The 22,170-nt window shown below is 44.0% G+C and overlaps 1 protein-coding gene and 1 long non-coding RNA gene across 2 annotated transcripts in view; one reads left to right on the top strand and one right to left on the bottom strand.

The window, feature by feature from the left end:
- CUBN (cubilin) overlaps positions 1–14,552 on the top strand; it is a 211,352-nt gene extending 196,800 nt beyond the window's left edge. Inside the window, exons 61-67 of the mRNA XM_084783727.1 lie at positions 3,873–4,035; positions 4,407–4,612; positions 5,857–6,004; positions 7,070–7,251; positions 10,217–10,382; positions 12,373–12,608; positions 14,065–14,552. Of these exons, the coding sequence (XP_084639853.1) occupies positions 3,873–4,035; positions 4,407–4,612; positions 5,857–6,004; positions 7,070–7,251; positions 10,217–10,382; positions 12,373–12,608; positions 14,065–14,172 (1,209 nt within the window). The 3' untranslated portion in view covers positions 14,173–14,552. The remainder of the gene's footprint in view (positions 1–3,872; positions 4,036–4,406; positions 4,613–5,856; positions 6,005–7,069; positions 7,252–10,216; positions 10,383–12,372; positions 12,609–14,064) is intronic.
- Positions 14,553–15,470: 918 nt separating this feature from the next.
- Positions 15,471–22,145, bottom strand: LOC311598574. The gene is made up of 3 exons (XR_014779582.1): positions 22,037–22,145; positions 19,665–19,824; positions 15,471–16,119 (listed from the first exon to the last, which is right to left on the bottom strand). It is a non-coding gene; the product is annotated as an uncharacterized lncRNA (long non-coding RNA).
- Between the last annotated feature and the right edge of the window lie 25 nt (positions 22,146–22,170).

Here is a 22,170-nt window from a genome sequence, read left to right as displayed (position 1 = left end):
TGGTTAGAGGACATAGCCCATGGTGGCATAGTAGCAATGGCTGCAGGGTGGAGAAGCAGCCATCGCAGCCATCGTGTTGACAGCCAGGAGCAAGGAATGGTTCATTCTGATGCTCAGCCCACTTCTTCCTTATATTCAGCCCAGAGCCCCAGGTCATGGATGGGTACCACCCTCCTTTAGGATGGGAGCTTCCTAGGTCAGTCAACCCAATTTAGACATGCCTAGAAGTTGGGCCCCTAGCTGATGCTACATTTTATCAGGTTGATATCAATATTTACTATAGCCTTTTAATTTGTCTGCTGTATGTGGCAAAAAAAAAAATGACATTCTAGAAAAGCTAACCTGACTCATCTCTATAGATGGTATGCAAGCCAGATTACAGCAGCTCATTACTGAGCTGTGCATATGTCCTTTCCTGCTGTCTTTGAGAGTGCTAACTAGGGAGGACAAGGGGGACATCTGCTAACACAGTATACCTCATTATAGATGTTAGTCCAAACACCAAAAAATGCATAGAGATTAAATAATTACTACTATGATAGTTTGGGTCTTGAATGTCCCACCAAAGCCAGAAGTTAGGGACGCATAGGTGCCAGCATAGGGACCAGTCAGGAAGGTAGGTTACTGAGGACCCCACCTTTTGAGAGCCCCAAGCACTTCCTCCTCTGCATCACAGCTACTGTGAAGTGTTGTTCCCCTCCAGTGTGTCCTTCTGCCATGACAGGTCCAGGAGAACAGAGCTCTGTAACTGTGTCACTCTAGAGATCAGTCGTGCCTGGGCTGAGACCCGGAGACAAAGTGTGTATCTTTTCTATCTTGAGTTGATTATTGTGGGCATTTTGTCACAGTGATGTCAGGAGACAAAGGCTTGCTTCTAAGAAGCAAGATGTGCCTGGGCTATTGCTCAGGGCACCCTAAATATACAGTCCTCACCCCAGTGTTGCGCAGAGTCTGCCCACAGTGGAGATTTGGCGCTGTCAGAGAACCGAAGAGAGACAGAAAGAAGCTCAAGTTTGATCATAGAGGAGATTAGGAGCCATGCTGGTTGCGCCTCTATGTTTCTCCTACTGTAGCAGTGAGTGAATGGATGTAGGGTCAGCCCGGAGCCACCTCCTCTTCAGTCCTGGCTTCGCCCCTGCACTCCTTTCAACTTTACCAGTCTCTATCTAAAACCCACGTCTGGTCTTGTGGCGTGAGACCCAAGTGCCTTAGCATAAAACAGATGGGCTTTCCTGACTCTCTCACACTCAACACACTTTATTCTTTTATAGTGTGTATTTTCTCTATTTTATTTGACATATTTACTTTTATTTTTCTTTGTTTTTATCTTCTCATACATATTTGTACACACACACACACACACACACACACACACACACACACACACACACAGACACACACATTTACATTTGGCCCTTTCTTCTCACAAGTCCATGAGCACCTTGAAGGTACATAAAGTACCTTTAAGCCTCTCTGTACACACAAGACCCAACACAAGCCAGGCTCATGATAACAGAAGTAAACGTTTGTGATGATCATAAAGACTATAATGGTTGTAATGAAACTTCATCTGTCAGAAAAAAAATGTGTTACCTTAAATTTGGCACCTCTTCTTTTCAGTAGGTTGAGGGTGTTAGAGTACAGACTCCACTTTTCCTTGCTCCTTATGAATGGAAATGATGTACAGCGAGGAGAGACAGTGCCATCTAGTGGTCAGTTTACTTAGCTTTTAATTTTGAACTTCATCTCCATTTTGTAACAAACAATGCCAAATATACTTCTCAGCGTAATCACATGTCTCTCCGTGTGAGACTCACACTCTTGCTGAGAGGGAGCCCAGTAAAATCAAATAAGCAACAAGTAGGATATAATTTGATTATGGTAAAATAAAACAAGATGATACTGGAGGCGGGCAGCCCTGTGTGGGGTTGGACTCTCTGAGGAGGTGACATTTGAATTGACACTCCAAGGCTAGGGATGATGAATTCTTCAACAAAGACTATGCCTCCAAGGGAGGAGATTGCCAGAGGTGGGGAGGGGAGGGGTATAAAAGGAGGACCCCCCCTCTTCCTTGGCCAGGGCTTGCAGACAGTGGTAAATAGGGAAGAGTCTGCATTAGGTGCAAGGTATAGTTTTCTAGGAAGCACAGGAGCTTCCTGGGCCATCAAAGACCTGAACAGCATGGTGGAAAACTCTGTGGGTGCTCTGTGCAGTTGCTCTGTGACCTGGGTCCTGAAGGCACAGGGTCATGTGGTACTGATGCGGACAGATTTAGAAGGTGGAAAGGAGTGGGTATGACTGTAACGGAGATGGAGAAGGGCAAGTGTGATGTGTTTAGTCTTGAGCTGTTTACTGAGACAGAGAAGACTAGGGGAGAACATTTTAGGGGAGGGTGGTGCTGCAGTATACATATCATGCAAATTCCTGTGTTAGAAATGTAAAGCTCAGATCCGCATGGGGGACTCTGAGGTATAGCTGGGGTTAGATGACCTCATGAGAGTGGGGTTCTAGCATAGGGTGAATAACTTCACAAAAGAGGAAGCGGCTGCAGAGCTTACATCTCAGAAGGTCCTCAACAGAGGCTGCCCTTGAACTCTGAAGCATATTTGTTGGTAAATTACCTTGTCTATGGCACTCTGATAACTCAAAACAAATCATGGCAGTGGGTAGTGGAGAAAGAACAACGTACTTACTAGGTTTCCATGAAGCATTGTATATGCGTTACACACTCTTAAAATCTGGGACCATAGGAAGGAACAGAACAGAACAGCAAGCATTCCGTGCTTCTGTGATCATTGTGGACGGGAGGACAATAAAACCAAAACGTTAAATGTCTAACATGTGGACAGTCACACTTGGCCTGAGGAAAGGGTCAGGGAAAGAGGGCAGAGTTTACTTTAGGGAAGGCATTCCCGATGGACGATATATGAGGCAAAACCTGAAGGAATTCACAAAACAGACTCTGTGGATTCAGGAAAGAATGGTCCAGGCAAGGACAGGCAGATGCAATAGCTGTGAAGCCGGACTGAGCCTGGGATGCTTAAGAATCTCAGGCAAGCAGAGACAGCCAGAAGGGAGATCTGAGTTGGGAGAAGCCATTCCATTAGGCCTTGAGGGCAGTTGTCATGGCTGTGGCCTTTGTATTACAAGGGCAGGAAGCAGTTAGGCAGCTCCTGGTCTGACTTTTTTTTTTTTTTTTTTTTTTTAACAAACCACAGCAAATTTATTACTCAATATCCAGTTCCATGTCATAGCACCACCCAGAGCCCTCACTTTCCTTCCCCCAAACCTGTCCCCAAGGGTACACCCAAAACAGAAAAGAAGGAAATTAAATCTAGATCCTTGCTCCTCCCCTGGGAGAGGGGGCCTTGGCCAGGAAGCCCTTCCACAGGTCCCAGCAGGCAGGAGAGCAGAGCCCTCTGTGCCCAGAGAGCAAGGCTCCAGGCTCCAAGGACGAGAGAACATTCAGGCAGGAACAGGAGCAGAGGCTTGTCTGTGGGGAGGGAGAGTGGGACAGCAACCTCTGGGTGACACTTTGAGAGTCAAGACAAGAGATAAGAGCCGAGCCAGGAAGCTTCAGAAGGAGCCTCTAGTGCTACTTCGGGCAGCAGAGATGTTAGCAATGGGTTTGATGACTCCAAGGCCGTGCATTTGCTTTTTCTAAGAGAAAATGTGTACTGGGCATCATATTGGATTTTTACTGAAAGCCATTAAAGTACTATCAATGTAAATTAAGACTGCCTGTAAGAACACCAATATTAAAGATCCATAGTAATGACCTACGGTGACCTTACAGCCAATTTAGTACAAAATAGCAATCCCTCTATTAATAATGAACTACTTTATTAATAATAAACTGCTTTTTCTTCCAGATAGCAGATGGTGCAAACATAAACTCAAATTTAGGTGGAAGGTTTTGTGGTGTCCGTATACCGGCCCCTTTTATCTCTTCTAGCAACTTTCTTACGTTTCAATTTGTCTCCGACCATACTGTTGAAAGAGCAGGATTTAAAGTAACATATACCTTTGTGGACAGTAAGTATTTTGAAATGTTATAATATATATGTGTCCTTATGCACTGACAAGAATGCATGCTTATTATATCTAAATTAATTAGAGTTTCAGTGTATTACTAAACACGTGTGAGCTATGTTGCCTGTCCTCAGTTTACCTTTCTTTGACAAAATCTCACACTAAGCTGCCAGGCTACCCTTAAACTTTATCTTCCTGCTTCAAGCTTGCAAGAAGCTGGGATTACAGACCTATATTACCAGGACATAAACTCAAATCCTGAAAAGAATATTAAAATTTTTTCTGTTTGCCAAGCTAAGGCAAGATTTTAAAGACGGTATGTACAATTAGACACCATTAAAACATCTACATTTTCCCTCTTCTCCCCTCTTCAGTGCCTTGTGGGGGAATACATAACGCGACTTTGACACCACAAAACACTTCATCACCTCATTTATCAAACATCAGACGTCCGTTTTCCACCTGTACTTGGGTCATTGAAGCTCCTCCACACCAGCAGATCCAGATAACTGTGCAGGAATTACAGCTGCCCTCACAAGACTGCTCCCAGAGCTACTTCGAACTGCAGGACTCACCACAGGTAAGGGCCAGGAGGATGGCCAGTACATCAGCGAGCACTGCAAGTGATGAAGCCACGCCTAAATAAAGCCTCTGTGGCCTCCAGAATCACACCTTTCAGCAGGAGACAAAGCCCTCCTTCCTGGCATACTAAGCAACCTAAACTTAGTCCTGTGGGAAAGATGCTTTCAAACTGTGCCGTGTCTGGGTGTCTGGTTAGAGATGTGCATTCCTAGCACTCCCTTCAGATACCAATTCATCTGCACAACATACATTAACCAATGTTTGATGAGCATCTCTTGTGTTCTGCCACCAATTCCAGAGCTCCATGGGCCACACCTGGAGACCCACAGCTATGGCTGTCAGGGTATGTATAGGTGAACTGAAGGGACCCACCCAGAACTCAGGGAAACCAGCTAAGAGACCGTTTGCGGTCAATCGAGTGGGGCTACATTTATGGCAAGGTGGGAGAAGTAAAAGGGGGGACAGAGGCTTCTAGGGTTCAAAGGTTTGAATAGCTAAGTCTTACCTCCCCATGGGGACAGATGATGGACAGATAGCATGTGGAGGGCCCAGAGGTTTGAGCATGATCGCCTCCTCAATAGATTGGTGGAATGTGGAGAGTACTAAGGTGGCCAGAGAAAATATTTAAATTCGGGGCTCGTAGACTGAGCTCATCCCCTGCAACTGTTGGGAAGCACTTGGATGGCCTCTGCAGCTGGCTGAGCAGCTAACCCATTCACTTAGGCCACACCAAATGTCCAAGGCCTGGCAGTAACAAAGCTCTACCGGTCACCTCCTGACCTTTCAAGGCCTTTCTCAATCTAAAGCTGGGGCTCATTGGTTCTTAGATATCTCCAGCTTGCTGGAGGAGACAAAGTCAAGCTTGGCTCGGTGTGGAGGGTGGAGGGTCAGAGATGCACGAGCTAGCCAACAGCAGGAGTGAGGAGCCTGTAGGGAGCTCACACAGCCTGGCTCTGCTCCCAGCAAGAACACACAGTTGCACTGTGGCATGGTTTGAGGGCGAGCAGCCTTGTTGTTGATAGAGACGCATTATCTCATAACTTTAGCAGAAACTCTGCCCTCTAGGAAGGTGGGACACTGATCAGTCCCAAGGCAGATGCTAAGTGTTGCAGGGCACTTGAGACTGGAGCTACTTTTCATGGCTAAATACTCAAGTCATATGTTAAATACAGCTGACTATCTGGTGTGGCTGCAGTCTTCCGAAACCAAATGTCATGCAGTGTGGCTTCCATTTCATTTCAGACGAACAGGATGCCAGCAACTCGGTTCTGCGGTGCAAACTTTACAACCTTGCCGGTGCTCTACTCTTCAACAAGTACCGCAGTTGTCGTTTTCAAATCTCATGTTTTAAACACAAACTCCCGAGTACATTTCACCTATCAGATTGCAGGTGAGCCTAAAACCTCATGTTTATCGGGAAAAATGGCTTTGGTGACAGAGATCGTGGGCACCAACCCCTGTGACTAGATCAGGTTTTGTTAAGGTAAAACACACCCATCTGGAGTAAAAGTGGTCAACTGGAATTCAGGCCTGATTTAGCCTCCTGAAAACTAGACTTTATCATGGTATCTTCCTGTCTCACACGCTTTACTTATATAAATCACAACTCAGTGATTTTTGGTGTGGTGACAGTGGTGGGACTCACTATACTTTAGGAAATTATTTCGTAAATAACCACGGTGCCTTGAAGAAATTACTTGATTTCAGTGACTGAGAAGTGTTTCCAGAGAATACTTCATGTAAGGACTGTTTTGAACTCCATTAAAACCAAAGCAGAATTTGATTCAAATACACAGTTACTTTGGCTTTTAATTTGCCAAGAAAGAAAAAGGTAAAAAGAAAATCACGAGCTGTATCACAATTCACCAAAGGAAACCCTAATGCAGATGATGTCTGGGAGGGCGAGCCTTGGGGTCTAGAAGAGGTCTAAATGTCAGCCATTGACTCTTCCTCAACATAAGCAGAGCAGTTCAGAGATGCTGGCGTGTTCTTCAAAGGGCACTTGCATTCACACCTTTCCTACTTTTCTTTTTGTTTTGTTTTTTAATATTTATTTATTATGTATTCAATGTTCAACCTGCATGTATGCCTGAATGCCAGAAGAGGGCACCAGATCTCATTACAGATGGTTATGAGCCACCATGTGGTTGCTGGGAATTGAACTCAGGATCTTTGGAAAAACAGAGTGCTCTTAACCTCTGAGCCATCTCTCCAGCCCCCCACTTTTCACTACACCAGCAAGTGTCTGCATTGCAGCTGAGCATGCGCAACTGTGCACTGCAGCTGAGCATGTACAGTTCTCAGCATCTCTCAGGTCTCAAGCATAAGGGAAGAGGCTGAAGCTTTTTCTGAACTTTGCTCAAAGTTAGTGGATTTTTAAACACTGTTGTTATGAAGTGAAAGAGTAATATATTTTTATGTGCACATTAACTATGAATATTGTTTTTCATCTAAGATTGCAACAGAGAATACAACCAAACATTTGGTCATCTGGAGAGTCCGGGGTGGCCACAACCTTATGATAATAACCTGGACTGCACCATTATTCTCAGAGCCCCGCAGAACCACAGCATTTCTCTCTTCTTCTATTGGTTTAACCTGGAAGATTCAGCACAATGCACACATGATTTCTTGGAGGTAATATATATACATATATATATATATATATATGAATATAATTTAAATTGATTTGTGTGAAAAAGATGATGGCTCACTAAGAACTTTTTCTATGATGTTCAGCCAATGTCTCTCTTCATGCTATGAAGTTAACTCACTATTCTCTCATTCTGTAAATACACACTGAGTATATCCTGGTTACAGCGCTGGGAATACAGTATGGATGACAATGTCACAGTGGTTATATCACCACCCAGGAAGGGAACAGAGAAGACTTTTTCAAGGACCTTAGATCTGAGTTCTACCTGCAGGATGAGTGGGAATGCCAAGGGCAAGGTGCTGATAGCACTGGTTACATGGAAAGGCTTTTCCACACAGGTTCCTGGGGGGAGGGGGCATTACATGGGTAAAGCACCTGTGCTCTGCCAACACTGAGTCTACAACTTCTGGAGACCCTCTGGAAGGCCTGTGGCTATATAGGAAGGGCTCCAGAAGATATGCACAGCTTCCACACCCGACTCAGAGTTTTCTTTCTTTTCTTATGCCTCTTTGATCAGGTCCTTAAAGGCTTAATCAGTATTTGAACTGTGCACAACTTGGGGTCCAAGTATGTTATTCCAAACACATATACAGTGTATATTAATCAGATCAGGGTAGTTACATTTTCTGTGTTTGATTAGCTTTAGATTCCAAATATGCTCACTTCTGTACCACCTTCTCAACCACCCCGTGTGGTCCTCAACGTGGGGGAGAATGGGGTTCGGGTAGATGGTGTCTGCACACGGGTCCAGCTCACACAAGCTTCTTCATACTATTATATAGGGAAGCTCCCCATATAGTTAAACTACACCTGTCATTAATCAGTATCCTTAACGAATAGTGAGTTCCCAGCGAAAGCTCTCATGCCTTCCTCACGGGGTACTTTCCATGGCAGGAGATGAGAAGGAGGGGAGCAATGACGAAACAGAAGTTAGTTCATGCTAGTCACGAAGCAAGGCTTGGACGTACATGCTCACCCACCTTCGAAATGAGATGTTCATATGAACTACCACACAGAAACAGGAAGAGACTGATAGGGGAAAGGGCTAGAGTCTTGCTAACACTGACTCAAACTCTTAGGTCATCCCTAATCCAAGTTTCCTATTACCGGCCCTACTTAACCTTGACTGTTTGTCATCTGGATGCTGCAAAGTGAAGACTTGCTTCTTAGCATTGGATGGTAAGAACTGTGCCACCCAGGCCTGAGTATATCCTGGTTACAGCACTGGGAGGACAGTATGGAGGACCACTCAGGAAGGGGACTGAGAAGACTTTCAAGGAACTTAGATCTGAGTTCCTCCTCCATCCCAGAGAATGAATGAGGAGCTTCCTGTTACATTAGCAGAGACAGGAAGCTACCACACAGGCTTCCCACACTTACCTGTATCTGGTGATCCAGAGGAGACAGTGCAGGAAGCCCCAGGAGCCTATTCAGTTAGCTCTGGTGTAAGCGGAAGTCTTCCATGAGGACTCCAGTGTGTTGCTAGCAGAGAGGCTCTAAACCCTGCTTTGAATGTGCCTCCAACTGCCTCCTCTAATTTCCCAGATATGCCTCTTCTCCAGGGTACCCCACCCTCCCCAGAAAAGTGAACATGTTAGGTCTAAGCAGAATGTCTCTCCTCTCCAGCAGTGATCCCAAGGGAGAGAGACTCAAAGTCAAGAGTCTGGGGGTGGGGTTGGGGATGGGGTGGCAGGTCAGGCTTTAAATGAGGCAGCTATCCCATGAACTTGGACAGAACCAACCACTCTGTCCTGGCCGGAACTATTTTGTTCAAACATTTAGGGGGAAAAAAAAAAAACAAGAATAAACACTCGCTGTTGCCTAGGTCTAGAAGGATCCTCCCCAGCTTAGATACCCAAGCAAGTCTGCACTTCTGCAGAGGCTTGGTGACTTGAGCTAAGGAAGGCCAGCCCCACTCTGGACTACGGAATCATAAAGGGAAAACAGAGTGTGTGTGTGTGTGTGTGTGTGTGTGTGTGTGTGTGTGTGTGTGTGTGTGTCTGTCTGTCTGTCTGTCTGTCTCCTCAGACTGAATACATACACGCTACCCATTGCCTGGGACCATCACATGGGAAGCCTCTGTAGTGCCCTGAAAACACACAATAGGAAGCAGGAAGTAGGCCCTCTCCCACAACAACTCATTTCCTGTTGTTCCTCTAGCAGGCACTCTTTGCTAGCAGGCCTGAAAAAAAAAAGGAAGAAAAAACAAAAAAAGAAAGAAAGAAAAGAAAAGAAAAGAAAGAAAGAAAGAAAGAAAGAAAGAAAGAAAAAAAACCGAAACTCAACAGGGCCAGAAATATTATAGGTGCATGGGGCCATTTCCTTTTCCCATGTGAAAAGCCTCATTTCTGAGCTTTGTTGCACGTGGTTCATTGCAGCCACTTCACACTTTTAAATGGGAAATGTCTCACTACCCTCTGAGATACTAGAGGAGTAACATATGACGGCTGGAAACAGGCCAGACAGCAGTGCCCCTCCCCCTTTCAAGCCCCTGTTACATTCCTCAGAATGCCTGCACACTGAGAGTCTGTAGGACCATGGCACAGCTGGCACAAGAGCACTGGTGTTTGTGTGGCTGTAGTTTAACAGGTAATTCTAAATCTCAATGCAAATGATGTGTGCTGCAAATTCTAACGTTTCTTCATCTACACATGAAGCTGGCATCCCCTGTGTTTATGGAAGCCCTTCATTCATTCTTCAGTATGTAAAGCCTCAGTCCAGGATTCTGGAGCCTGACAGGAAGAATGAGAGTCTGAGGCTAGCCTGAGCTAAAGAGCTACTGACTCACAAAAACCAAGCAAAACACTTACTAGATTTGTTCACGTGTTAATGAAGAATTGCAGAGGGAATAATACGGATGGGATAACTGTTGGGACAACTGTTGGGATAACTGTTGGGATAACTGTTGGGATAACTGTTGGGATAACTGTTAGTGGGTTTTTACAGGTAAGAAATGGCAGCAACAGCAGCTCCCCTCTGATTGACAAGTACTGTGGATCACTACTGCCGTCGCCCATCTTCTTTCAGAGCAATGAAGGGTATCTGCACTTTCATACCAATGACGTAAGCACGTCCTCTGGATATGACATTATCTGGACCTCCTCTCCATCTGGTAAGATGCTCACTGTGAGGGGGGCTCTAGAGGCTAGACAAAGTGTCCATGGGAAATAGGGTTTACTCATTAAAAAGCCTTCACCACGTTAGATCAATACCGGATGAATTTCTGTTAAAATACAGATTTCTTTTAAACAATGAAAATCCTGATTTAAAAAAAACTATAATTAATTATTTATCATTTCTATGATATAAAAGATGGCATTTTACATCTAGAAGGCCTGAGAATATATACACTGTAGACATTCCCATATAAATTTTATCTTGTTCTTCTGGCTTGATCACCTAGAAATTTTTTTTTTTTTGAGAATTCAGTGAATGAAATGACAAAAGGCCAAATCAGGAACACATGTGTGTGTGTACAGGCAACTGACTGTGCACACAGATGCCGCTGATGGTACCGTCTGATGTGCACATGAGAAGCTGTGCCTTCAGGTCCCTGTCATTTGGTAGCAGTTGCATGCCATGCTTGCTTCTTCAGTGTGATAAATATCTTCCTGAAGTTTTGGCTGACCATTTATGAACTAGCAGGAAATACAAGTCATGGAAACACACTTAGCTCAAGAAAGGAGGGATGCCTTTATGAAAGGTCTACAATGTCTGAGTAGCTACAAAAGAGCCTGAGCACACTCCACAGTCCAGAATGTCCCTGTCCCTTCCCTGACTTACGTTGCACCTGTTAGGTATTTGTCACAGCCACACTTCAAAGGATGCTTCTTTCTTCCATCACATGCCTGTTGTAAAACAAAAAAGAGAAAAAAAAGGTTTATTTTACTCATGGTTTCAGAGGGTTTTTTTTTTCATCACACTGAAAATGGCACGGTGGGCCGTGCAGTAGGAGCATGCACAAAAGCGCCCACTCAGCAGGGATACAAGAGGGTTCCACTCAGTAATCACAAATAGCAAGATCTCAGCACACAAAGGAAGCTCAGTAATTGAGTGTCCTGATAAAAGGGGACAAAAGGAGGACACAGTAACTGCTCCGCCACTGGAGTCTGCAGCCCTGCACTTGAGGGGCTGAGGCAGTGTGGTCATAATTTTAAGGCTATCCTGATCTACATAGTAAGAACTGACAGAGAGAGACAGACAGACAGATAGAGAGAGAGACAGAAACAGAGACAGAAAGAGAGAGAGAGAGAGAGAGAGAGAGAGAGAGAGAGAGAGAGAGAGAGAGAGAGAGAGAGAAACAAAAGAAAACCAACAGCAATCAATAGGAAATAAAGTGTGAAAATCAAGTTGCCCAACCACAGTTACCCTGGGCTGTTTTTTTTTTTTTTTTTTTTTTTGATCCCCTTGGATGTCTAGTCTAATGGCAGCTTTGACATCTAAGTGAACAAACCAAATAAACATCTAGAGATCTTTGACTTGAAGCATGCTTTTCACTACTTCAGCTGATGCTCCAGGGAAACACTGGGCTAACTATATCTTCACACAGGAAGTTTCTTACTTGAGAGATTTTGATCTTGGGACCCATAGCCACCCTGGTGCTATGATACACAGGAGCCCCACAGAGAGGAGACCTTGGTAAAGTCATCACACCAGATTTAGAAGTTGGGTAGGTCTTAGCTTGGGTCTGATAAAATTAGTTTTACTATAGCAGTTAAGCTGACACAGGAGTCTGGCTGTGCCACAGAACTTGAATTGATTTTGGCAGTCATTGTTACCTCCTCTACTTGTGGAGCCTGCCATGCCCTCAGAGCACCAAGCAGAGGCTTTTGTCTCTGGATAACTATTGTGCTGGTTTCCAGCTTGTTCCCAGCCTGAGGGTAGCAAAGAACTGTTGGAAGGAGTCACCACGGTTCACAAGCCATTGGGAAAGGGATATCTGGTGGCAGTAGAGCTGGAGGGGCTTTGAACCAAGAGAAGAGTCTGTGTCTGGCCCCTTAAGAAGATGAAAAGCTATCCTATCTGTTGCCTGCATGTTTGGGAAAGCAGATTAGATGGTTTCTATTTTGCTAAATGGAACCTTTTTCCATTCTTTCTTTTAGGCTGTGGAGGGATTCTTTTGGGTGACCATGGTACATTCACCAGCCCTAACTTTCCTGATGCCTACCCAAACAACACTCATTGTGAATGGACCATCATTGCTCCTTCTGGAAGGCCTGTTTCTGTGGGATTTTTCTTTTTCACTATCGAACCTCCAGGTAGCTGTGCCCACAACTACCTCATACTCTATAATGGTCCAGATGACAGCTCACCACCCTTTGGACCGCTCTGTGGACCAGTGAGTAAAAAAAAAATATTATTAGATTTCACAAGTGATTTTTAAGCAATGAAGGTATAGGCACATGCAAGAAACAAAGCTGCAAGTCAGTGGTTTTGTATTTTGGGAGCATGAGCGCTATCTGGTGGCAGATATGTTGTATTACAGTCACCACTGAAAACAGATTCAGACCTTAACCAGGGAATTAGAAAGAACTTTTATAATTGTTCTCCTCTTCATTCACATGGACCTTTGAATCAAACAGGGCAAGAATTATATCACTGGATATTTAGAGAATCAAAAAGATATATAATTTATTTTAAATTTTGTTGTACATTTTTATTTTTAGAAATATTAGAAAAGTACATCAAAAAATTTTAAATTTGAGAATTCTATCTACTTGCCAGTAACTTTCTTTGAAAATATGCACATATCTGCATATTTTATACTGTTTATCACTTGCCAACTGCAATTAACATGTTACCACACTAATTTAGAAACCTTTTTGGTGTGTCATGTACCAGTACCATGTCAGGTTCATGTACCCATGTACCTGGGTACAGCCTGAATTACTAAACAAAGCCCCTGTGTTTGGAAAGCACATTCTCCTCAGCTTTTCACAGTTACACCTAATGCTCTAAGAAAGATTGGGCTAACTATATCTTCACGCAAGAAGTTGGTTACTTGGGGAAGAGATTTTGATCTTGAGACCAGTAGGCATCCTGTCGCTATTGTACTTAGGATACAATAAAAAAAAAGATAACTTAGTGGTGCCTTTGTATGGCTCCTGTGAGTGGATTTCAGTGCCCTCCAAGATGCCAGCTCCATTTGATCCCTCAGCCTGTGCTGTAGGGCAAGCTCGGGGCTTTGCAGACCAAGGAGATCTGAGGCCCTAGGAGGCAGATGCCTCCCCATGTGGCCAAGTGTCATTAAATCCAAGTATATAACTGGATACGCTGGTGCTTTCAAAACATACTCCCTCCCATGTGCATTTATTTTTTCACTTGTTTTATTATATGAAAGGCATCACCAGTTTATTTAACACTTCACATAATATAAAGCACTAAAATAAAAGAAAAAGAAAGTAGAACACTAACATAAAACATCAGGTCACGTGTGCTCCTCCAGTAGCTAGCTAGGCTGGTGTGTGAGCATCTGCATGCACTTTATGTTGCAGTAAAATGTGCGCCAGGGTTCACACTCAGTTCAGATGTCTAGGAAGTGTAAGGCCACTGAGAGGTTACATTATCTCCTCAACCATTACCTCAGCGGTCTGTCCTTGGAGGCATTCTTTTGTGCTATTTAGCACATTAATTATTGGCAAGTTACTTCTAGAAATATATGTTGGTTCACTAGGAGAACTCATTAGAACCTCTATAGAGTTTTATAGGTAATACTTTAAGTAGGCTGATATGTCTAGAAATATGTGCAATTAAAAAAAAAACCTTTCTTTTTTTTTCCCTCCCTCCAATTTCAGGATTCTCCGATATCCCCCTTCCGAGCTACATCAAATCAGATCTTCATAAGATTCCATGCTGAGTATACAACAGATATGTCAGGGTTTGACATATATTGGGAAGCCTGAGTTGGGGGAACTGAGGTGTGTTATCCCAGGATCCTGGCTCTGCTATAGCACCATCAGCCGCAACCTTGCCCAGAACTGTCCCTTTCTCACCCCCATCCCGGCCTGTGCCATCCAACATGGACTGAACTTCTACGGCCTTTACCAGAGACAGTGTAGGACCAATTTTGTATGTTTGGTATTCTGAAGACAGCACGTGGCTTGTTCGACTCAGCGGTACACACCATTCTCACTGGATGCACCATTTAACTTTTAAAAAGTCCTTTAGACGGGAGAGTTAACCTGGCATATTGATGCACAGTTTTAAAAGTCAGTGATACCAATAGGTGCGTTCTTTTCACTACAAAAGTAAAAGTGGAGGTAATAAACATCACCAAAAACTATGTGCAGTTCTGTTGTCTTCGCTTTTAACCTACTGCAACTCGGTATTTCACTGTGGCTTGGGGTAGAAGGATTTATTGTGACCTCTGGAACTGTTCTCCTTCACGGCTCTCCAGCTTCTGCTTCCGGCCATGCCCAGTCTACCCTCAGCTCATTCCCAGGACTCCTTGCTATCCTAACGTGATGGAGTCTTGGCACACCCTCCACTCATCTTTACTCATGGCTCCACGGTCCTAGGATATCCCTGTAACTTTCTCACTCATGTCGCTCACTTACTGTTAGGTATTTGTCATGGTCACGCTTCTGTGCACCTTCTTCCTTCTTCCTTCCTGCACATGTCTGCTGGAAGAAGAGGTTTGCTTTGCTCACTGTTTCAGAGTTTTTGTTTTGTTTTTGTCTTTTTCCTTCATCACACTGAAAAGGGCATGGTGGAGCATGGGGTAGGAGCATGTACAGAACCACTCACTTAGCAGAGAAACCAAGAGGCAGACACTTAGATTACACTCTAGAACCACAGTTCTCCAGCCCAGGGTTCTATGGACTCCCCAAACAGTGCCACCAATTGGGAACCAAAGGTTCTGCAGTCTCCCCAAACAGCCCCACCAGCTGAGGATCAACTAGCTGTTCAAACCCAAGAGGCTATCGGGGCATGCCAGACTCAAACACAACACAGTAAATTTTCAGAAAAATTAGCCTTATCGGCACTGCACAGCTATCGCTTGGCTCTTTAGCATTGCATACACTCTTTATGCACATCTGGAGCCCTGCTGCCCTCCAATGTATACTGCACACATTGCATTTACTGTAGCAGAAACATCTGTCATATTTCTAGCCTCACATAGGTCATCAGTTGTTATTATATGTGTGTTTTATTTAACAACTTCCTGTTGCCCTTTATGCCTTGTTTTAAGCTACTACTACTACTGTAACAGGCAAGAAATCAATGAATATTTGGTTGTAACATTTGTTGTTTCTCTTTAAAAGATATTTGTAAACACAAATTCTCAAAGAAATAATGTTCTAAGAAGGACCTCACTCTACTTTTGAGGTACATTCTATATATTTCTATTCAAATGAAGCCAAGAATACAGAGTGTTTAAAAAATTCTCTTTATTATCAAGTATGAAAAAGTACACAGACCACAGAACGAGCATCTCCAGCTTGTCCCTGAGTAGTGGGGGGATAAAGTAAGTCACAGATATGTTGACACTGTATATGTATCTGCCTTAGGGTGTATGACTCTTGCTGTACCATCACCCCAGGTGCCGCAGCTTTGCAGCACACTATGCAGCTATGTCAAGAATGAGACCATCCCATAGCATGCTGCTGCCTCCTACTTTTCCATACCCTACTTAGTTATGGGTAACTAAGGGAGGTACTTAACTACTCCTTTTCACAAGAAAACCCAGTGCTTTCCAGAGTTTTCCATGGCCTCCATCAGATCAGACAACTTCAGAGAAAGAAACTTAACCACAGGTTAACCATGCGAAGTGAAGTCTTTAAGACCTGCCCTGAAGGAGAACGTGCTCTTCATCTTACCGCCGTACTCGAGCACTGGAGAAGTTGTTCCTGCATAGAGCATACAGCTGCATCAGTGAAATGTCACTACCTTAAACAAACCCGCTTCCGTTAGCTATGCATATATCTCCAGTGGGTGCACAATACGGTGTTGGAAGGATGGTAAGGCAATGGGTAACCCCACTAAATCCAGGGGGCCTTGACAAGCTGGAACAAGGGATCAACTGCAAGAAGACCAGAATCTGAAAGTGATACATGTATGATGATACATCATATCCACCTGCCTTCTAGAACATTCTCATGTCATTCGTATCAGGAATCGCTCTAACATTCTTCACCTTTGCAATGCATTTAGGAAGACAAAGCAAGATCCTGCATTCACCCACACAAAGACAGCAAAGCACAACCAGGGTCTTCTTCAGACAGGGCCCATTTTCCTCTTGTTCCTCACACAGAGCTGATGTGGTGGCCACCCAAAAACATCCCCTCAGGCCTGGATTGCTACCTTGGAAATGTAGAGCCTTGCTTTTTTTTTAAAAAAATAAGTTTTCATTACATGATACTATCAAGTATGCTTTCTTCAACTCCATAGCCACACTTCTTCCTGGACATACTAGCATGCGTCTTAGAACAGCATGGGTCCTGCTGAGTGGAAAGCGCTCTCACAGATGTCATTGTTCTGTGGAAATCAACTGAGATAAAGCTGTCTCTCTCCAGGGAAGCCCCATCTCATATTCGCTGGGTCTACTTTATGATTCACTCATTTATAAATGTTTGTTGAATGTCAATGTCTATCTTGTGACACGCCTTAAGCACACTAAGGAGAAAATGAAGACAGGAATGGAGCTTTATCAAGTGGCATTGCTGTACTTCACAATATACACTTCCCATTTCCATCTTGCCTGGGTTCCTGAGGGGATCAAAACACTCTCTCCCTTCCCCTCCCTTCCCCTCCCTTCCCCTCCCCTCTCCTCCCCTCTCCTCCCCTCCCCTCCCCTCCCCTCCCCTCCCCTCCCCTCCTCTCCCCTCCCCTCCACTCCACTCCTCTCCTCTCCCTTCCCCTCTCCTCTCCTTCCTTCCTTCCCCTCTTATCTTCCCTCACATCTCTCTTTTCCTCATTCCTTTGCACATTCTTTTTCTCAACAGACATTACATTTAGCCAGTGTTGACTTCATCTTGTCCTATAGCCCCAAACTAAGATCTTCCAGCCTCTATTTCCCACTTATTGGATTACAGGTGTGTACTACCATGCTCAGGCTCATTTTCTTATCTGGTGAAACTTATATTAAGTCAAATCCTCAGAGCAAATGACAAGGGATTATTTTCTTTCTTCCCAAAGTGCTTCACCCTAAAACTTCATTGCCATCAATCGAAACACCAACAGGGAAATAATTAGTTGATATTACCACCAGTATTATAATGCTTAGGACACACCCACATGCACACGCATGTAGAAACACACACACAGACACACACACACACACACACACACACACACACACACACACACACACACACATTCTTTCCAGGCCCCTAAATGGAAGCTCATAAAGTCATAACATAAAATGTATGGGCAGGAGGTGAAGTGGCAAGCAGCTTTTTTTGGAGTTAATGGAAAGTTGTACTCTGTATGACTTTGGAAGAACTTGAAGGAAGTATAAATGTAGTTCAAAAAAAATAAATTAAATAAAATGTAGGTAAAAAGCAAGTGTCCGCTTCCATAGAACTGAGACAATGCCAAGGTCATAGAGAAACCACCCACTAGAGGGAAAAATGGGAACTTATCTTTATCTGAGCATCTTATCTGAGATGAGGCTGCTCAGAAAACAGGGTCTCTGCCTGAGCACCACTTCCTCTTGCTGCCTCCTCATGGTCCAGCAATAAGCAGTTTAAGGTTTAAGGCAGCTTTCTAATCCCTGGGATCCAATCTAGTCCCTCCAGGTCTGAGTGAGGGCTCGGATTGGCTGGAACCAGGTTTCCACAGCCCTCTGATCTCTCTTCCTGTCCCTGTGCCCCAATCAACTAGACTTGAGGCTGCTTTTAATATTCATGACTAAGTATGGTGTCTCTGCCAGAGTGACTACATTTGACCTCTAGGATCTGTCTGGGATTCCTTGTCCAGAGGCCCAGAGACTCTCTTAGGACCCTATCCTCCTGGTTGATTGAGTGTGTTTGTGTGTGTGTGTGTGTGTGTGTGTGTGTGTGTGTGTGTGTGTGTGTGTGTTTGTGTGTGTCATAAGCTAGAAAAACCTCAATTGAGACAACGCTGTCAGTGGATTCCCTGGAGGTCTATGGGGACATTGTCTTGATTAGTGATTGATGTAGGGGCCCAGATCACTGTGGGTGGTGCCACCCCTGGGCAGGTGGTCTTGGATAGTGTAAGACAGCAGGCTGAGCAAGCCACAGGGAGCAAACCAATAAGCAGCATCCCTCCATGGCCTCTGCCTCCAGGTTCCTGCCTTAACTTCCTTCACTGCTGATGTGAAGGAAATTCACTTGTAAGATGGAAGAAACCCTTTCCTCCCCAAGTTTGCTTTTGGTCACTTTGTTTATCGAATCAATAGAAACCCTGACTAACGCAGGCCCAATGGCATCTGTTGCAACTTTAGGCAACATTGTGACAAGCACCCCAAGGGAAATGTAGGCCATGGCAGTCTGAGATGAGGGTATGACACTGATGTAGGTTTTACTATTCATAACTTCCTATTACATTTTAACTCCAGCTAACAGGAAAAAAGGTCTTTAAAAGTCCTCCACATAGTTCACTCCAGGGAGAGAATTGTAGTGCAGCCCTTGCACTGTGGCAGGCACAAACACTCCCCACATGACAGATACAAATCACTGAAAGAGTAAGAACCATCACTCCCATTTGACAGATGATACAAATGAGTTATAGAAAACAAATGTGGGCTCATAGTGAAAGAGTTGTGCTTCTAATCAATATGAGCCTGAGAAAAAGAGTCTCATATCCAGCTCAAAGGACTAGGTATGACTTATTTAATATGAGAGTTGATTTATGGCCATAGATCCTCTGGAAAAAAATTAAAGCTCTATCATCTATCTATCTACCTATGTATCATCTATTTGTGTATGTGCTTGCATGCATGTGTGTGCTGGTAATTTTGAAAACCAGAGGATATCTGATCCTCATAGCTGGAACTACAAGTTGCTGTGAGCTGCCCAACATGGATGCTGGGACCTGAATTTCAGTCCACTGCCAGAACAGCAAGTGCTCCAAGTCACTGAGCCATCTTTCCTGCCCCTCATTGGAAAATCCAATGGTGTTAAATGGAATGAAGAAATCATGTACTATTACAGTCTTAGCACTTAAGAGGTTTAGGCAGGATGGTTGTCACAAGTTCAAGGCCAGCCTTGGCCACCCAGTGAGTTTAGGGCCTTCATGGGCCACATTCCAAAGTAAGTACTGGGTTCACAGAGTTTCCTTATTGGTGAGCACATCAGCAGACCCAGACAATGGGTTTCCCACTTCCAGCCTATTTTTCAGACTCTTCCAAACCTTGTCCTATATATTCCCCCATTAGGCTGTTTATCTGCACTTTTACTTTACATTTTAGTGACATAATTGTATTAGTTACCTTTACATCACCATGACACAATATCTAACAGAAATACCTCAGGGGACGGGGAGTTTATTTTGGCTCATGATTTCAGAGCTTTTCAGGTAGTGATGGCAAGCGAAATTCGGGTGGAGCAGAGGCTCATCTTCTGGAAGACTAAGAAAGAAGCAGAGAGATCCTGAAAGGAACCAGAAGCTGGGCTTTAGTTATGACTACCTCTATTGTCCTAGTTCCACCAGTGGGGCCTTCGCCTTCTGAAAGGGTGCCACCAGTGGGGAAATCAAGCACTCATACATGAGCCTGTAGGGACCATTCCAGATTCAAATGTCAAGGATAATAAACCATTAAGTGTGTCCCTGTATACAATCCTGGAAATCAACTTAACTAGAGGAAACAGATTTGACAATCTTATTTATAGCCAGTCCTCAGAAGCTTTGGTGATAACCCATACCTTTAATCCCAGCACTAGGGATGCAGAGGCAAGAGGATCTTTGTGAGTTCAAGGCCATCGTGGTCTACAGGATGAGTTCCAGGACAACCAGGGATATACATAGAAACTCTGTCTCAAAAAGAAACAAAACCAAATCTTCCTGCATTTGACTTTGGAATTCCAGCCTTCGGAACTGTGGGAAGATAGATTTTTGTTGCTTACACCACTCAGTCAATGGAGTTTTCTTATACCAGCACTAAATGATTCACGAGGGTACAGATGCTATCAACTTATATAGTAAAACTATCACCCACAGAAATGGCTGGAGAAAAAAAATCAGTAACCTTTTAAAAGCATTAAAATATTGATGCACTGTGCTCAGAGGAACTTACCGAGACTGAAGCCAACAATCACAGAGCTTATGTGAGTCTGTTCTAAGCCCTCTGAGTTTATGCTATGGTTGTTTAGCTTGGGGTTTTTGTTGGACTTCTAACAGTGGAACTGGGGGTGCCTCTGCCTCTTTTGCCTGCTCAGGGCACCTTTTTCCTCCTACTGGGTTGCCTTGTCCCGCCTTGACATGACAGTATGTGCCTGGTCTCACCGCATCTTGTTATGCCATGTTTAGTTGCTATCACTGGAAGGCTTGCTCTTACCTAAAGAGAAATGGAGGAGCAGTGGATCTGGGGGAGAGGAGAGGCTGGTAGGAAGGGAGGCTGCAGTTGGATGTATAGTATGAGAGAATAATTTTTTTTAAAAGAAAAAAGAAATTTAAAAATTTACAATTCAGGAAATGGATATATAGCAGAATTCCAGGTAGTAAATGAACATGAAATTAAGAAGCTAGAAAGTCATAAATGGATGTTAAATTGACAGTAAAGGGAGGGCTATTTACATAATTCTCTCTCCTGCTCTGCAGCCTTTACACTATGGAAACTGACAGATTCATATTACTTAGGCAACCCTACACGTTAACAGGATAAACTAGGAAAGATGTTATTTTAGTAATATCTCTCAAAAGCTCAGACTTTCTATCTGATTACAGAGAAACATACTACGAGCCCACAGGCAGCAGGGGTCTTTGAGCTGTCTGCTCAGTGCTCTCTCAACAAATGCCTAGCTTAAGAAGTGAAGAGGCCATGACGCAATGCAAGTTGGCAGCATAAGTGTCATCTTTTCATCTAAGGCATGCTTTAAGGAGAAATTCCTGCTTTCCAATTCAAAGTGCAGAACCTTCTTCCATTACCCTCCTGGTTCATTGCTTTCCTGTGTGTCTCGAAACCTATGTGTTCCTGTTTGTCTGCTTATCTGTCATGTACCTAATACCAGGAAAATAATTCTGGTATCAGTCTCCATTTCACAGTGTGAAATTTGCAGGAAGAATAGGTTTTTGAATAAGAGGCAAGCTATTACTGGGTCATCAAGATGGAGGCATTTGGTTTGCAGAAATAAATCTATCTATCTATCTATCTATCTATCTATCTATCTATCTACCTATCCATCCATCCATCCATCCATCCATCCATCCGCCCACCCACCCACCCACCTACCTACCTACCTACCTACCTACCTACCTACCAATCATTTGAAGGAAGGGAGAGCGTCCTGCGAGCCACAATTTCACAGTGCACAGGTGTACAAGTTAACTCTGACTTCTGACATGGTTGAAGTTGATTGTTAGCACCTAACTCTGTTGCTCAAGACCAAAAGGTCTGAGGCGGGGGACGGGGCAGGGATAGGTAGGTTATAGAAACCTGTAGCCTTCTAGGCGAGGATGCAAGTTTCTGGCCAAATTCTTGTCTTCAGAAATATGAGTATAACCCAGACCTCATACCTCAGGCAGGTCTGTGACAGCCACAGAGGCACAGGAGAGACTCAGGGTAATAACTCTCCGTGGGCGAGGATCATAAATAAAAGACACAGGACAAAGGGAATAAGTGACTTCTGGGTTTCCCATGCCTACCTCCGAAGCCCTCAAGACAAGCTTTTCTCCATTCTTAATCTTTACCTCTTTTCAAGCGCCCGGCTCTAAAACTCCCTGCTTCCGCCCACAGAGCTTTGTTCTTCAACTAGCCTACTGAGCATGCGCAGAATCTA

Source organism: Acomys minous (genome assembly GCF_964271855.1).
Source record: "Acomys minous genome assembly, chromosome: 5".
NCBI classification, from domain to species: domain Eukaryota; kingdom Metazoa; phylum Chordata; class Mammalia; order Rodentia; family Muridae; genus Acomys; species Acomys minous.
The sequence above is the reverse complement of the archived record's forward strand: the minus strand, read 5'-3'. Positions and strand labels throughout refer to the sequence as shown.